This window comes from Austrofundulus limnaeus, unplaced genomic scaffold, assembly GCF_001266775.1.
Source record: "Austrofundulus limnaeus strain Quisiro unplaced genomic scaffold, Austrofundulus_limnaeus-1.0 Scaffold820, whole genome shotgun sequence".
Classification (NCBI taxonomy): domain Eukaryota; kingdom Metazoa; phylum Chordata; class Actinopteri; order Cyprinodontiformes; family Rivulidae; genus Austrofundulus; species Austrofundulus limnaeus.
This window is the reverse complement of record NW_013953222.1, coordinates 2,328-20,158: the sequence shown is the minus strand read 5'-3', so window position 1 is coordinate 20,158 and position 17,831 is coordinate 2,328. Positions and strand designations below refer to the sequence as shown.

The 17,831-nt window shown below is 39.6% G+C and overlaps 2 protein-coding genes across 2 annotated transcripts in view; one reads left to right on the top strand and one right to left on the bottom strand.

Moving 5' to 3' along the window:
• The window catches only part of kif20a (kinesin family member 20A), a 12,596-nt gene extending 6,412 nt beyond the window's left edge, over positions 1-6,184 (top strand). Inside the window, exons 7-19 of the mRNA XM_014028843.1 lie at positions 393-492; positions 670-882; positions 1,039-1,150; positions 1,237-1,311; positions 1,512-1,655; positions 1,906-2,074; positions 2,168-2,320; positions 2,498-2,637; positions 2,792-2,894; positions 2,993-3,188; positions 3,280-3,371; positions 3,448-3,585; positions 4,995-6,184. Of these exons, the coding sequence (XP_013884297.1) occupies positions 393-492; positions 670-882; positions 1,039-1,150; positions 1,237-1,311; positions 1,512-1,655; positions 1,906-2,074; positions 2,168-2,320; positions 2,498-2,637; positions 2,792-2,894; positions 2,993-3,188; positions 3,280-3,371; positions 3,448-3,585; positions 4,995-5,351 (1,992 nt within the window). The 3' untranslated portion in view covers positions 5,352-6,184. The remainder of the gene's footprint in view (positions 1-392; positions 493-669; positions 883-1,038; positions 1,151-1,236; positions 1,312-1,511; positions 1,656-1,905; positions 2,075-2,167; positions 2,321-2,497; positions 2,638-2,791; positions 2,895-2,992; positions 3,189-3,279; positions 3,372-3,447; positions 3,586-4,994) is intronic.
• A 22-nt stretch (positions 6,185-6,206) lies between these two features.
• cdc23 (CDC23 (cell division cycle 23, yeast, homolog)) lies at positions 6,207-10,654 on the bottom strand. Its single transcript, XM_014028844.1, has 16 exons — positions 10,548-10,654; positions 10,094-10,166; positions 9,519-9,656; positions 9,362-9,404; positions 9,160-9,265; positions 8,937-9,069; positions 8,668-8,845; positions 8,468-8,565; positions 8,305-8,386; positions 8,043-8,196; positions 7,274-7,393; positions 7,096-7,171; positions 6,956-7,017; positions 6,793-6,871; positions 6,566-6,685; positions 6,207-6,496 (listed from the first exon to the last, which is right to left on the bottom strand). The coding sequence occupies exons 1-16, from the start codon at positions 10,652-10,654 to the stop codon at positions 6,344-6,346; spliced, it is 1,722 nt and encodes a 573-aa protein (XP_013884298.1). The 3' UTR covers positions 6,207-6,343.
• Positions 10,655-17,831: the final 7,177 nt, after the last annotated feature.

The following is a 17,831-nucleotide window of genomic DNA, read 5'->3' as shown; positions in this document are numbered from 1 at the left end:
TTTTACTTGGTAAGATTCTTGAAATACTTGATTTGTCTCGGTTTTTTTCTTATTTCAAGACTCTTACCATGTAAAATTTTCTTACTCCATTGGCAGAAAATTTTAACTTAATTTTGAGTCAATTTTTCAGACTAACAAGACAAATAATCTTACACATTCTGAAAACAAGAATATTATTCTCACACAATCAGTTCTTGTTTAGTAAATCAGTCTCAAAACAAGATCAAAAAGACTTTTTGGCTGGATACAAGATTTTAAAACTTGGTTAGGTGGACATTTTTTGTATTGTAAAGTCCTGACTTATTTTCACTAGTGTTCTGGCAGATTTCATTAATCCATTAGTTCAATGAATCTGTGGATTTTGACTCGTGCGTGGCTTTTGTCTGTCGCAGGATAAGAATCTGAGTTCTCGTCGAGTTGGGGCCACATCAGTCTGGGACAGTGGCGTCGGAGGACTTTCTTCTACAACTAACTTTGCAACTCAGCTTGAAGGTGAGACAAAACAAARGATTTAAAAAGTAACATATTTGTGGAACTTATGATACAAGTTAAACACAACACACTACTTGATTTGTAGAAAATCTGAATTTAGTACTAATGATCATTTATAGATTATCAGTTAGTTTCTGGATGGTTAGAACCCCGCTGACAGTCCTCGTCTGTCTGCAGACTCTGACTGTGTGTGGCTGGAGCCGGACAGCCTGTCTCACAGTGGAGGGGACGACCTGGAGGACGGMGTGCAATTTTCCATCTGGGTGTCTTTCTACGAGATCTACAATGAGTTTCTGTACGACCTGCTGGACGCCTCGCCCTCCCTGCAGCCCCGAAAGAGAGCTACTCTGCGCCTGAGTGACGACAAGCAGGGCAATTCTTACGTCAAAGGTGATTCTGGAGAACTGATTAAAACTATATTATAATTCAACTCTGGGAGTTTTGTGCCGTTACACTTCATTAGGAGGCATTTGGAGTTGACTTGCATCCAGTTTGAATTTAATTGTCATTAAAGAAAATGCAACTACTTCCTTTACGCCACATTAGATCTCACTTGGATCCAAGTCCGCAGTGCTGAGGAGGCCTGGAGGATTCTGAAAGCTGGAAGTCGTAACCAGAGCTTTGCCAGCACTCACCTTAACCAAAACTCCAGCAGAAGGTTGGACACAAACATTTTTTTATGTTTTTAGTTTGACTTGCACTTTTTTTTTAAAACTCTGATCACAAAACTGATTTCCAATTCAGCCATAGTATCTTCTCCATCCGTGTCCTGCATGTCCATCCAGAGGCCAGTTCAAGCCAGGCCATGCYCATCAGCGAGTGAGTTCACTTCTTTGCTGTATTTCCTGGCATAATGATCAACAGATTATCTGATTAAGGTCAGTTTTGTTGAAKACTCGGGCGTCCATGTCGGCTAGTGAAATGCGTTCTTTCAAAGAAGGTTGGGGCTTAAATGTTGGATGATATCTGAGAARGTGTCCTTGATGTTTTAGTGTTTCTAAACTTTCTCCACCCTGCAGACTGACGGTGTGTGATTTGGCTGGCTCTGAGCGCTGTAAACAGCAYCGTAACGGCGAGAGGATGAAGGAGGCCAACAACATCAACACCTCCCTCCTGACATTGGGCCGATGCATCACTGCCCTGAGGCACAACCAGAACAGCAAGTACGCTGCAGAGATTTGATCCGATTTAGTGCGTTTATCTCAAACATCCATCCGTGTGAACCTGGAGCACAAAAGCCTCAAAGGTCACGTGCACCAGCACGATGATCGGAGCGCCCGTGTTGCAGTTGATTTAACAATTTCTAGGTGTAGCATTCAGTGCGTTTGAAAAACCGTTCATGCATTTGTGAATCTTGTTTGAAGACCTCCCCGTTTCATGCAAACTTGAGCAACTTGTTCGTTGCYTCCACAGGTCGCGGGGCCCTCAGGTGGTGCCCTTCAGGGACAGCAAACTGACCCGCGTCCTGCAGGGTTTCTTCTGCGGGCGTGGAACCTCCTGCATGGTGGTCAACATCAATCCGTGCGCCTCCGTTTATGACGAGACCCTGCAGGCTCTCAAATTCTCTGCCATTGCCACTCAGGTCAGAAATAAAAGCTCTTACTTTTTAAAGTTGAATAACCTTTTTTGAGTGGTTTAGTCCTGAAACTAAAACGCGATGTGAACGGTGTTTCAGCTTGTCCACGGCCCGTCCACAAAGACCAGAGTTGCCTACATCTTGTCTCTGCTCCGCGAGCCGACCGCCAACTGTAACGAAAGCYCAGTGATGGAGGAGGAAGAAGAGGAAAGTGACGTCGAAGATGGAGATATCTCCCTGTTGAACACTCAGGTATGACCCTCCGTCTTCTTTGTAAGACATAATTACTGTTCCTGCTTCAAAAATCTATTTAGTTGTCACAAAATGTTGCCATTAAAGCTTTGATCTGGAGAATTGTGCAGATATTAAATTGAAGATGTGTTTTCAGTATTTTTGTGTGCGTTCTAACTGCCGTCTGTACATTTTAAGAATTTGCTGGAGACCATCGATATCCTGAAGAGAGTCGTGCGACGCCAGCAGATTGAGAAAGAAGTTCTTGAAGCTAATGTGAGAGAAGAGATGATGTCTGAGGTTATGGAAGTTGTGAATCGAATGCAAAAGGATTTCAAGTATGTGTGCTTCTTGGTTTTAATAGAATACACAGACGTATTAGCATTAAATATAAATCAGTTCTATTAATGCATGCATATTTTTTGTGGAGCATTAAAACGAGTCTACCAGAATGAGATGAGTGTAGATGCTGAGTTGTTGTTCTGTCCAAAGTGAGACCTTGGAGACACAGATTGCTATAACAGAGGAGAAGTATGAGACCAAAATAACAATTCTGGAGACGCACCTGAAGAAATACTACAGGCAGGAGCTACAGGTCAGACCTGGTGATGAACAAAGTTTTGCAAAATATAAATTCTTTATATCTGAATGTTTATCTTCCAAGTCTACAGAATATCTTTTCTGTTATCGTAGGAGCGTGATGAGGAGATCGAAGCGTTGTCTGCTTTACTTGAAAAGAAAAGTAGTAAGGAAGAAGCCGTTCCCTTCTCGGTGCCTCAGGAGAACTCTGAGGGCCCCCGGCGTTCTCAGCGCATCTCCCAGACTGGATTTAACAAACTCCGCGTTGAGCTCGACCAGTGCCGCGCGGAGCTTCTTACTAAGACCCAGGGTACGTTCTGACGGGAACCCCCCATCTAGACGTGTGCTACTGTTGAGATATTGGTAGCTGTTTTATAATTTAGCACCGTTTGTCTGTGCAGAACTGACGAGGCTGAAGATGGAGCTGGAGGTTCCGGGTTCAGCCGGCCTTCTCACCAACGCCGCCGACCGCAAGCTGCAGGAGGGTCAGCGGGTCAGTAACCGCTCCCTTGTTACYTAATTAAAGAAGTGCTAAAAAGTATAACTTTTTTTTTAACCCTCGCTAACAGAACCTGCAAAAGCTGCGCCTGGATCTGCAGAGGCTGGGAACTGACCTGCAGTCTGGGGAGCGAGCTTGTTGTCGCAACACAGGAGGGGAGAGGCTGCGGCACACATTAGCAGCCGCTGATGAGACTGTAGTTAAACAGGTACAACCAAACTGTTCTTTTTACCTCAATATGCAAGAGTTTAGAGTATTTGGTAACACTTTATAACTGCACCTTATTTAGCCTTACTTAATTATTAATAAATGGTTAGTTAACCTTGAAAACATCACTAATCAAGGATGATTTATACTTTATAAGCTATAAATGACKACCTTTCATTAATGCTTTATCCATAATGTTTAATAACTTCCAAAACCCTCATAAAAACAAAAAACCCTGAAGGGCCACAGGTTCATTTTCACCAGTGAAAATCATCCCAAAATCATAGTCAGATTACAAACTAGCATCCATGGTAGCTGCTGGCTGGCCAAGTTTAGCGCTGCTGGGTTAGAGGATGTTTGAACTGACATGATTTCAGTCTGATTTTCAGATGTGAAAAGYAACTTGTGGCTCTTCAGGGTTTTTTCTACATCAACAAATATGTAAGAAAGCATAAATACTTGTGGGGCTCAAAAAGACTTAACTGGCTTATTACAGATGCACTGCAGGTTTAGAAGAGTTTAATTCAAATGTTTTCTAAACATTAATACATGTTAAACACTTGGTGTAAAAGTGCATTTATATGCATGTACACAGTATTTAGAATAGTTAATTCATGAGTTATTAAACATGAATAAACAATCAGTATTTTGGTTTTGTAGTAATTAGCCTTTATGGGTAAATAATCAATAAATGTGTTCATTATCAAAAAGAAAAAAATAAGTAGGTCCTCTGGATGGGTTCTTTAGTGAAACGTTTTGTCTCTCCTCCAAGAGAGGAAATGTTTTTTTTTTTTTTAAGTTTAAAGTTTATACATTTAAAAACAACACAAATTCAACATATAACAAATCACAAATTAAACTAAATGAAAGGTTAAACTGATTATGAATGATTAAATGTTGTCTTGGAGGAGAGACGAAACGTTTCACTAAAGAAGAACCCATCCAGAGGACCTACTTATTTTTTCTTTTTGATTTTTTTTTCTACCTGGATTACTGAGATGCATCAGGACTTCATGTATTATCATTATTATCATATTAGGTTGGAATCGTCCTTAATGGTGTTTTCAAGGTTAACTAACATTTGTTTAAAAGGCTAAATAAGATGTAGTTGTAAAAGAAAAAAATAAGGTTTTGATACAAACTTTTGTGATAAACTGTTTTAATGTGCTGTTTTTCATTTTAATGCTCTTTTTCTCTCTTTTTTTCTCTTTTTCTAATATTCCTGATGCACAGCCAGCAGCTTTAAAGCTAAATTTAGGTTTCTAACACCTTTATCAGGTGATTACTGAACTAATGAAAGCATGTTGCATTTTTCCCCCCATGCTTTTCCGCTCAACCTCCAATCTCGTCCTTCACCCCCCCCACTCCCTCTGTGATCCTGTCTAACCTGATCAACTGACTTCTTCTCAGAACCAGATCCTGATGGAGCTCCAAAACAACCTGATGCTGGTCAAAGCAGAACTGCGGCGGAAAGCGGAGGCCCAGACACTGACCGGATGTGCCCAGCTGCCCCCCTCGAGCTTTGCCGTCCCCACCACACCCGGCTCCTGCAAAAAGAGGGGCTGTGTGGCCACCACCCCGAGCGAAACCGAAAACCGGCATCCGCAGAAACGCCCCTTTCTCCAGTCTCTGTTCCCCTCACGTAGATACAACGCCCYGCCTGCTGAAGGCAACGTTACCCCGTACTCACGGATCTTGCGGTCTCGTCAGCCATCGCCTCCTCCCAGCCCTGTCCTCACCCCACGCACCCTCAGGGGGAGGTACTGAGCTCTTCAGGACCCCAAAGGTTTTAAACGCAAAACCTAAAAGCTAGATCAATTTATGGCATTTTAAAATATATATTTTGTATCTTATATTTACATTTTTCTGTGCGTTCTACTTACTGTCAAGCCAAAAACAGTTAAAAAAGAAGTGCTTTAAAAACTGATCAGTATCAAAAGCAAGGTTTCTCAAACTTATTGGGTCTGAGGACCCCTTACAAAGAAACATATTCCAGGGACCCCCCTCATAATCCTCATACTGATTTAAAATTGATTTACTGTCATTTTAAACCCTAAATGCCATGGGAATAATTGTTTGTTTGGTGGTGTATGTCTGTTTTACTGGTGCCTTGTCCTCCTCATGCATTTATGCAGTTTTTTTAATGAAAAGCAAAATTAACAGTTTGCTTTAATTTTTTGAGGCCCCCCAAGTTACATCTTGCGGACCCTTGGGGGTCCTAGGACCCCAATTTGAGAACCTCTGATCTAAAGGYCTTTGAGGTCAGGGTAGTGCATGAGTGTGTGTATTAAACATTTTATTTGTGTTGCTTTCACACACCTTGGCTGTACAAATTTATGTTTGCTTCCTTCACTAGATTACTAAATATTTCATCACAACTAATGTGTTTCAGTTGCTGCTTTTTTGTGCGTTTGTTGTTTAATGAATGTTTGTTCTTCCTTCGCCACTTTCTAAACAGAATTATGTTTAACATCTGAAAAGTGATGGTATTTGATTTGTCATTTTTAAATGTTCTTTTTATTGAGTCTGTCACCTTTTATTACTTTTGTTTGTTCAACTCTTTATATAACTTAACTGTATTAAAACATTTTCAGAACAAATGTGTGCAGTCTTTAAAAGAAATTTTGACTATTTCCAGCATTTTACTACAGAATGTTTATATAAACAAAAATTTGCAACATTACAAACATTCACAAAATCTTTTCCAGAATTATTTTCTATTGAAATCCACAAACTGTCCACTTGTAGGCCCCACGGTGTCATGGCGTGAAGGAGATCAGGTTCAGCGGGGACACCCTCCTGACTGGTGTGTTGTTGTTTGAAAGCGGTGCAAACAGATCAGCAGATGGCGTCTCGATCTGATCTCTGACRTGTGAGATCTGCCTCAGCAGAGCCTTGCCCTCCTCGCGAGCCTGCGGAGCGACCAGTAACAGTGAATGTCGGCTCGCAGCAGGGAGCCAAGACGACTCGGGGACACTTACGTCGTTGTAGTCGCAGCAGCGCTGGGCACAAACGGACGCCTCGTCGTAGAGCTTGTTCTTGAAGTAGTACTGACCCAGGTAGCGCAGGGCTGTGCTCACCTCGGCGTGCTCCAGTTGTTCCTGACGGRATTTCAGTTCAAAAACAAAACATGACTTCCATCCACACCAAACCAGTTTTACAACTTGTCTAAAGCAAGTGAGGTTTCTAATATAAGTAGAAAGCTTACCCCACAAGAGAAAATGTCCTGAATATAAAGCATGTAACACTGGGCCGCATCGTCCGACTCATTCAGCTGTTCATGGAGCCTGTGGAGGAACAAGATTTTACATTTTATCCAAAGGTTACATTAAATGATTAATTGTATTTTTTTAAGCAAGAATGTTTAATACTTTGCCAGCTTGAGTAGAGCCATTTTTTCTACATCGCCCACAGAATACGCCCTCCAGTAGCACTGAAAAGCAGATGATATGGCACAAATTTAAATCTTAAAGTAAAACTCAAAGGAATCAGAAGTGTGTGAGGGATATACCTTCTTGGCTTCCACTTGCTGTGATAATTTTTCGTAGCTTTCGCCGAGTGCAACCAGCATGCGTGAATCACTGGGTCTAAACAGATACAACAACTTAATGCATGTTGTGTTTCAATTCCGTGTCATTTTAAACTAAAARAGTGTAAAACATCAGCTAAAAATATATTCAAATTGCTACCTTAGCTGGTGAGCCTTTCTATAATAGTATAAACAGTAAAAGGGCATCTTGAGGATCTCGTATGTCTGACCCAGGCCGTACCAAGCCCGGTAGTCCCGCTTGTTCACTTCAATGGCATGCCTGATGGAAAAGAACAAAACAAATAGTGAAGCAACATTTCAGGACAGTTGGTTTAAGTAAGGGCTATTCAACTAAATTTCTCCGGGGGCCACAGTTACTGCCGGTCAACAGCTGAGGGGCCAAACATCCAGCAATTAAAGTCATTATGTAAATAAACTAAGTATTACAAAGATCTGCTACCTTTGAATTAGTTTATTTTGCTGCATTTAATCATGAATACAACATACAGAACCCTGTAAAAGTAGTGATAATTACACATTATCAAAAACAAAAAGAACACATTATGCCTCCTATTTGACACATAATATTATGACATCTCTGACTTGCCAAATTTTTAAACCAATTTTATTTTCACTTCCATCATTTTATCTTCAACTGCTTGTAGTTTTAACTCTCTTGAGTGTTTATAGAAATAGTTTTTACCAGCTTGTAGCCAAGATCCTGACGTTTCTGTAGATACCACACATGTCTATGTTTAACTAAAAGAACTTAGAGTAATTAAAGTAGAAAACAAGGGGTTTGGACTTAAGAGATGAATGAACCAATTGGCGGGCCGGATGTGGCCCGCGGGCCGCCAGTTGAATAGCCCTGGTTTAAGTCTTCACAGCCCGTGAAAAGATACATGTAACAGTAAGGTATACAGTCTAACCTGTAGGCCTGAATGGCAGCTGACGTGTTCTTCATTTCCATGTACTCGTGGCCCATGAGGGTCCAGGCTCCGAGACATCGAGGGTTCAGTTTCAGGGCCCGCTGGAAGTACAGAGCTGCTTTCTCATGTTGAGAGCGTAAGCTGTAGTAATTACCTTTAAATAAAATACATTTAAAAAAAAGAGACAAAGTTTTTACTTATTTATTTTGCAAAATACAGTAAAAAATGGTTATTTGTTTGGATTAATAAACTGAACTGTTACCAATAACACAGCACGTCTCCACTCGGTACTTGTCAATCTCCACCAGGTTGTGGGCCAGGAAGCTCAGTTCTGGTTTCATACTCTGTAAAAGCACAAAGCCCAGACTTAACCCTGAAACTGGTCACACAAAGTGACACATCCAAGATAAAGAGGGTGAACTCACCCGGACATAAAGCAGGTTAGAAAACGTGTCCATGTTGTCGATGCGATACGGATCCTGCTCGCGCAGCTCGTTGAACAGCGCCAGAGCTTGATCGATATCTTTAATATGTGGAGACAGTTCGCTGTTCAGTTTATTCTGCTCACTTTAGATTTTTTAAATATTTTGAAGTGTGATTTTAAAATAAAAGGAGAAAAATCTACCTCTGAAGTTGTGGTAGGCCACAGCGATCTGTGAGATGATGTATGTGCTCTTGGAAAAGCCGGCCTCGATGAGGTTCTGATATTTTTCCAACGCCTCTTTGATCATCTGCAGCTCTGTGTACATGTGGGCCACGAAGAAGTCTTTAATCCAGCAGTCTGGCAGCGAAAGAGACTTCAGCTGAAAAGAGACCGGGTAGAAAAAAAAACATATTAATATGTTAATTGTTTTTGCTGTACAATGCAAAGAACTATTCCAAACAATTCTTTACCATTTCAACATTTGTGACAAGGTTACTGAGCTCCAGCCATGCGCCCCAGTGAAGAGGAAGTGCATGAATCGCCTCGACAAAAACCTTCACCGCCTCCTTCAGCAGATCGAGCTTTCGTAGAACCACCCCATACCTGTGTTTCCACACACAAATGGGAAATAACACCTTATTCCCCTGCATAACGTCAAAGAAGAGTCTACACTTTGGCATAAGAAGCTCTTACAGATAGAGCGTGAAGCTGTCCAACTCTCCTGCAGAGTGCTTCTTACTGAGCTCAACTCTTAGTTCTCGTAAAGCTTCATTGCGCACTTGACCTTTTTCCAGCGGACCTAAAAGCACAGAAACATACAAAACGTTTAGGGGTGAATAAAGAAAAAAAAAAGCTCTTTTGTTCTTTAATTCATTGGAAAAAAATAAGTCCTCACCCAAGCTGTCCACTGTCTCGTCATCTTTCTTTTTCTCTCCTGACTGAAAAATGAACAAACATTTCAAAARGCTTTAGGCACACAGAAACTAGTCTTGTCACAAAATGTCTTAGATGATTCAAGGATTGGGGACAGCTCGGTGTCGAAGGAAGCATACCAGATAACGTGAATACATATAGAGGAAATAAGCCTTCTGACTGCAGCAACCTTTCAGAAAGTAAGCAGCGCGATCGTACTCTTTCAGGTCAAAATATGATTTGGCCAGTGTGAGTGCATCCAGGTCCTGTGCATCTTCCTATACATGAAGCAGGAGAAAAAATTGTAATCTTCAACAGTTGAAAAATCATTGCATAGGGAGAAAAATATATGTAATAATAAGAAGTTGTAATGGGTTTATCMACTATTTGACAGCCAACACTGTGCAAGTAAAATCAAACTTATGTACACATGAACGAATGAATAAGAAACAAAGRGTGTTGCTGATCCTGGAGGTTAAAAAGGCACTGTATGAAGTACGGACCACTCACCATTAAAAATCACAACATGCTGTTTAAATTGCTCAGAAATGAGCCTGACAGTTCCCAAACTCATCTTGATACCGAGCAGTATCAACATCATCACACAGTAAAAATGTCAATATTGTTTCCTAAAAGGCTCCACTATAACTCAATGACATTTTAAAACACTATAAAAATAAATATAAATCCCAAGGAGCTTGGCCAGTGCACAAACCTCAGTGAAAGGAGCAGCTGGAGGTAAATCATCCTTGGAAAGAGGCTCCAAAGCAAACGCCAATTCAGAAGCCCTGAAAAGTCAACAGCACAGAACTGATGTCTGAATGTATCCTGCTTGGTCTAACGCGTTTAACAGATCTCATTTATAGAAATCAATACTCTTAGGAACAAAAATTGACAAGAAATGAGACCAATAGTATGTAGTCATGAAGACTGTGCCTGAATATCGCCACTATTTTTACGTAAATATTTGTTTTTTGTGGTTTTGACTGAGACTAAACTGACAGTGAAGGTAAAAGACTTGTCTGCAACAATACCGTGCATTTATTGAAGTAAATAACAAACATGATAGCAGTGCTAACAAAGCTAACACAGAARGCTAACAGATTATTTAAGGTAGAAAAGTAAAAAGACACGCAGTTATTTGACACGTTAATTGTTCTTGGTTTTACCACTTGGCGCTGTGTAAAAGTCCTCTTTCTTTGCACAGCGATATAACAGATATAAGCTGTTTTTTTATTTGAACCAAGTCTCCGAAGTCACTACACAGAGCCGCCATTTTCATATTTTAGCAAACGGCAGGCGATTGGTGGATAACAGGGTTCCGTTTCCTTTCTTGTCTTTTCAAAATAAAAGCTTTCTTCCTTTTTTGTTTCCCTTTATTTTTATTTACATCTTATAAAYCAAAAATGTATATATAATCTCCAAACAATGTTAATGTAATAAACATAAAATAAACATTTATAGTGTGATTGGCCCTTAACTATTCAAACTGACTAATATTGATGGAAAAAAAACAACAAGTTAAAACCACACTCAATTTCACTCCAATGAGCCAGCATTTTACAGCAGCACATTATAAAATGTGGGCTTAAAAAGTGGGGAAAGTTGATAAGTGGACAAAAAAATAAAAAAAATAAATAAAACAAACAAACAAAAACAAAACAATCAAACTCCTCACCAGGTAGAAGCCATGAAAATAGGCAGGGTGTGGTAGATGCATTATCCCCGAGCTGACAATCTTCTTAAATTTTCAGCACATACTGTATCTTTTTGGTCGTTACATTCACTCAAAAACAGATATAATGGGTTTAAATCATGTCAACGGATTCCACGCACCTGAAGTGAATAAATGTAACTTGTTTACATTACGTTGACTTTGTATGCTTTATATCCTCTTCGCTGGTCACTCCATCCTGGAACCACCATCAGTAACTCACCTGTGGACCCTTAATGTCCTTTTGGTGCTTCTCCGCTTTGTCCAAAAACCTGTAAGAACAATATCCACTTGTGAAAACCTGAATCCACAATCCAAACATTATCAATACTCACCATCTCCTCTTTCCTGCAGATCCTCCTCCATCCTCACAGTAAATAAGGTAGGCCCACACTTACCTTTTTGTAATCCTGGCTGCCTGTGTTTGCTTCGTCCTGCTCACATTTGACATTCAGTATAAACAAAATGACAGCATTGGTTCATTGGTTGAGTTTAATATGATCATAACTGTTTTGGATCAAAATGCCCAACTAGTAGTTYTTTATTTTATACACTGATTGGAACGTATGCTCATCCTTCCATTATAATATAACAATGCAACATTTAACACATCTCTTACCAAGTTTTCCAATCTGTGAATGGATAAAAAGATACATGTTATACTGGACATTACTTTTGGATTACTATTTCTTATGGATTTTAAAATGATAGATACATTACAAATTACTGGAGTTTGTTTAAAAATGTTGTAAAAGATTTACATCAGTTTCTGGAATATTAAATTATCAGTATATGATTTAAAAAGTCCTTGTTTGTTTTTATAATAAACACACAGTGTCAACTGGGCTTTTTGAGSTATATTTAGCTAACTGTCTGAGATTGTGTTTGCCTTGAGCTGACAGCTCTGTCAACCCTGAGCTTATAAGTTATTTTGKACTCAAAACTTCATCTGCACCACCATTAACCAAGGCTTGACCCTGCCCTGCAGCAATYTTAAACCCAAGCTTTGAGGGGATAYCATGCCATTAGACTCTGACTTTATTAACTGGTGTGAAAGTGAGGTTAAAGCAAAAACAATGACTGTTCTCTGTCACATCAGATCACTTCAGCACAGACTGAGGATGGACGATATTTATTCTGGTATTTTGTCTTTAAAAAATTATTGTATTTTTTATTTTTTGCTTTTCATGAGCAGGGTTGTGCTACATTTTTAAAACGTTWCTTTTGAAACAAACAGCAACTACAAACATACAAATTTCCTACTGAAATTTGGCGTGAGTCTCATCCCCTGCTACAACTTTTAAGTGGCGTCTGAGTTGCTAAAGTGRTTTACTTTGAAAACTACTTTTTACTTTGAAAAAAACAGTAGTATGTTAATCTCATTCTACATGATGTATCTGGTCCAGTCCTGGTCCAWACAAGGCACTAACACTTGGTCCATATACCACAAAAGGTGATGTCCCTTTGGTGGCCCAAATGGCCAGCACCACACAAACCAAACCACAARTGGGCCAGTTATGGCATGCCATCTTAAACAGAGTACCATCATTGCCAGCACTGGCCTACATCTGGTTGACAAACCACTTGCCATGCCATCATCCAGCAGCATCAGCTTGACATTGGTTCTGGCCCACTTTTCTGCAATGTGGGTGTTAGGGTTGGGCAATATTGACATAAAAATTGATCACAATTAATTGTGGCGTTTAGCTAAAAACAATCATTATCAATAAATGACAATTGGACTTGAACGTAGCCAACATTGTGGCCTTGGTTCTGGCTTTCCTTGTAGTCCAGTTTATGTCTGTGTTTCAGGTGATTAAACAAGTTTGTTGGGTTAGCATCAGCATTAGCTGCACCACACCTCCTTCCACAATTGAGCTCACACACATGCCCAATAGTGATAGTGTGTCGCACACACACATTAAAAAAACATTATCACACTGCACTTATTTCAATATTTGCAAATTGGCAAATTTTAATTGTTGACAGTTCTACTGATAATTAAGTGCACACAACAAGATTTTGCCCTATAGTGGGTACATGTTTAGGTTGACTCTCAGCYGATAAAACATTAAAGCTTTGCTTAGTAATTGTAAATTTGATTTAGGTATAACTATTTTTGTGTTCGCTAACTTTGTGTGTTGAATCAGAAAGACTGTAAAAATTAATGTACAACTAAGAGTTTCATTAAAGCACGCCCAGCGTTCATGAGCTWTCAATGTGAGCTTCCTTATCTGTCGAAATCAGTGACATTATTTGCTGAGGGATTTCCACTGCTGGACAGAGCTGTGATATTTAAACCATTATATTTCTCTTGTATATGTTTGATTGAACAATTTAATCTCAAGCCTTTTAAAATGGAAACAAAGAGATCCAGTTTGCAGCTGTAATATTGGGGACACTGATGACAAATCTTTGCCAGATGCAAAAGGTCAGAATGTGGATGTGAGAGGAATTCTTTAACCAGCCTCTTTCCTTTCAAATGTACATAATGACAAAATGGGAGGAATAATAAATCAGGAACTGGCTGTGTTCTTGAAACAAACGCCCAACAGGTGTCTACACTTATAGCTGCCCTTTTAACCCTTCTAACAACAAATTCACTTTGATCATAGAAAAAGCTTTTAAAAATCAATCGTTAGGTCAAGATATTCATCTTTCTGTGAAGCATTTCATGTTTTTAGGCAAAAGTTTATTTGTGGTTGCAGATGTCCAACAGGTTGAAATTCAGGAGCAACTTTGTTCAGTGTTATAAGTGATAAAACACCCACCAAAGTTCACGTAAACTATTTTTGACATTTAAAATTTAATTAACTGTTTTGTTGATTTAATAAATATAGAGCCAACATTGCCAGGAGGTGGCACTGTTTAACTTTTCGAAAAAAATCTCCAAATAAATAAAAAATAATAAAAACCCAATTTGCTTTATTTTAAATCAGTGTGCCGAACAATTATACGAGGTAAAGAAGTTTAATCTTTTAAATGTCTTCCTGAAACGATCCATCAGTGTGAACATAAATCTTCTGCAAAACAGACAATCAAGTTGATCTGRGTCCCTTTACTTGGAGGAAAATGGGAAGAAAAGAACTTAGGGAGTGTTGCGTTTGACATGTCACTCCTAATTGGTGGGATTGAAGCACTGAGCTGGGATTTATAATGAGAAATAAATTGTCTCTGGTCCCTGAAGAGTCCTTAAAGGGATGAGAGGATGACACAGTTTCAAATATGTACAAAGTAAAGTGAGAACAAGTGGAGATGCTGCACAATTCTGAGATTCTGCTCTGGAGGTTTGATATGACATTTACAGAACATGGGGGATAAAAAAAAGACTTCAATTATTCACTCACAAGACAACAAAATATCATTTCCCTTCATTCTGATGTGTCGACGGGGTTTTGCAATCAGGCCCCTCGTGTTTCCGACCCACTGTTGGACATCATCTGTCAGGGGGTGCCTCCTTATTTTCTCCACCGAGCAAAAGCCAATTGAAGAGACTGACAAAGTAATCAAGTAGAGCCGTGGTTTACAAGGCCGGGCACACAGCTCAGTGAACAGGTTGAAAAAGGGTGCAGATGCAGGACAAATTGTCCATCTCTTCCACTCAGTCCTTCTTCATATATATACAGCTATGGAAACACAGGCACACACACTAACACACACACCTGAAACCTTATTTTTTTTCTTTCTTCCTCCCTTGCCATATAGCAGCTACTTCACTTCAACATCCCACACACCACTTGCAGGAATGGGGCAGTGAAGTGCAAGATACTGAGACAGAGATTTACAGCATTTATGTAACTGAGAGAAAAAAATACAAACATGCTTAAATTAATAGTTCAGATTTTTTWAATGTGATTTTGTGGATAAAATTARARGTTACCTGTTGRAGGAAGTTCTTGAACAACTCAATTTGACAAAATATAGTTAATTTCTGACCATAACAGCTAAAAATGTTAAAGTAGTTCATGCAAACACTATTTTCTAGTTATTTTATGGGCACAARTACAGCCTTGCTGTTATTGCCTAGATTTGGAAGAATATATTTCAGCTAATTTCAAGCCAGAAATTTAGGCTAAGTTTCTTAAAAAAAACAATCACAAGATGTCACACTCTGAGTATGTGTCATGAATGATTCACAGCTACGACCACACCAAATTTGAAGTCAAAATATATAAAACGAATCGGTTAAATTCCATTTCTGTGTTACAGCATTTCAAARTGAGGCTGCCGCCATAAACAGACACAGGCATGGGCAAAACCCATAGAAAAACAACATTCATYTGAACTGCTATGTAATATGTGAGTTAGTGTATACCTCCATGCTTGAGATTTGCTATTGCTAAATAATGCAGGCTTTAACACATTCTGTTTTACTACAGCTGTCACATTTCAGATCAAAAATTRGAATGTCTGAACATGTGAAGTGATCTGTAAGTAGATTCTACACTTGTGCAGGAAAAAAAAGGTCAGCTTTGACTTCAAAGGAAGGAGTTCAGTTTCAGCTGAGCTTGATGTGAAAGAGTTTTATGTGTTTCAGTTCAGATAATACCCGCTCGCCCTCAGAGAGAAATCCTGTCCGTTCTTTCTTTTTCTTCTTTTTGTTTCACAGCTCTAAGTCAGATTTGAAAATGTGTCGAAACCAAATGTGTTTCTGAGGCTACAAAAAACGAAAGAAAGAAAAAGGAGAAATAAAAATCAGCCACATTTCCCCCTTAAAGTGAAGCTTTTCTGTACATCTGCTTCTGTTTGTGTAAATAAGCATGAAAAAGGCTTTGCAGACAGCCTGCGTCCCTGCGGTTCTGATCTTCGGGGCCCTGAGCAGGACCTCCTGATTGGCCGCTGATGATGTTGTTTAGTTGGGCTGAGAAGAGCCAGCAACCGTGTGTCATCAGCACAGCCACCACCTGAGCACTGGGCACTGCACCACACTCACTGTCTCCACAGCGACACAGACACACACACTGCCTTTTTCGCTAAAATGCTTTCTGTTGGAAAAAAAGTGAAGAATACAGCTTCCAAAAAGGCCAAAAAAAAAGCTGTTCAGGTAATGACACTGAGGCAATTTCGAGGTTTTAAGTCTTCTTTCCACCTCGAAGTGCACAGATGGGTTGTCAACTGGGTAAGCTGGCATTTCTTCCTCTTTTTTTTTCTACTCCCGACCATAGCGAAAGGGTTTTGATTGAGGTTACAAGAGGAGATYGTATAGGAGGAAAAGAGAGAGCGAGAGAGAGGAGAAGAAGTTGTTCTGTCCATCACTGCTGCTGAACTGCATCCTGCACCATGTGTCATGGCCCCAGAAGCAAAGCCAGGCCATGGCTAATGGCTGAGACAGATGTGTCGTGTCTGTGCGCAGGAGGGGAGAGTTTTGCTTATGGGATTAATTCGCCTTTTGGGACAGGTGCTGAAMGGGGAGAGCGGGAACAGACACAATAAGTCTCGAGTTACAACTTCGACACCCGTCCAAGTCACAAAACTCGACACAAGAGTGAGCGCATGTAACTGACTAATTCATGTGGAAAATCTCTGTCAGCACTGAGCTTTTACGCCATCATTTCTGCATCCTGTAATTCAACACCATTCACAGTCTGTATTTTTTTTTCTTTTTTAGAGTGGGGAAAGGCTAATAACGCCAGCTGCTCGTAACAAATTACACCAAGCCAGCCCTGATTTAAACCATACACTGCATCATAATTTAACCGACACATAAAAGGAACCATCTGTCAGGTTTAACTGAGTCCAGGTTTATAAATTCGGGCTTTAATGATTTCATATCAAAGTGCTCAGGGTCGACTGCAGGAGTTATGTTGTGTGGATGAATCAGGACAAGGAATAAGCCACTCAAACGTAATTATCAGCAGATGTAATTTAGGTCAGAAATGGCAGCACAGGTTTTTGGATGGGGATGATGGGTTGCTGCACCCCCAGGCTATGCAAATACATTATTTAATACTGTTTGATTCACGACCATATACATGAATTCTGATATAAATTCTGTTTCCTCCCTGCTACCTTGAAGACATATTACGAATTTATAGCAGGACGTTGTGTTCTCTGGTTCCTGCACTAACTGTGCAGTGCTTGCTGGTAATTAGCAAAAAAAAAGAATAAAGAATAAAGAATATAGCAATATTATGTTTATTACTATTCTTAAACCTGTTTTTTTCTCCCACCATAAATTAGCTTTAAACTGATAAAAAAAAATTTCTCCGTGTTTTATAACAAAGTGCTTGTTATTCGCTGCTGAACCAGGTGTTATTCAAAATTAATGTGAAACATTTGTAGTACGTTTTCAGGCAATCATTATGTTTTATAACGATGAAGAAAAAGAGAGCAACTAAGAGGAGAAATGCTGGATGGAAAAAGAAGTTGGGAATATAAAAACAAATAATTATTTAAAGGCCTCACGTGTTGCTCGCCACTTTCCACACCACAGTTTTGACCTATAGGATCACGTTATGAAGCAAGAGTTATGGTTGTGTTGGTCAAACTGTGAACGTTTGCGATATTGCAAGTTTTCCACTGCACATTTTTATAATACAAGTTGGGGATGGTTATCAGCTGTTCTCACTTCAAATTTGATCTCAATATATGATAAACTGACTGCGTTATACCCATTGTTGTGTTTTCTAAGGTCAGTTATCCATCCATCCATCCATCCATCCATCCATCCATCCATCCATCCATCCATCCATCCATCCATCCATCCATCCATTGCCTGTTCCAACATCTTCCTTCATGG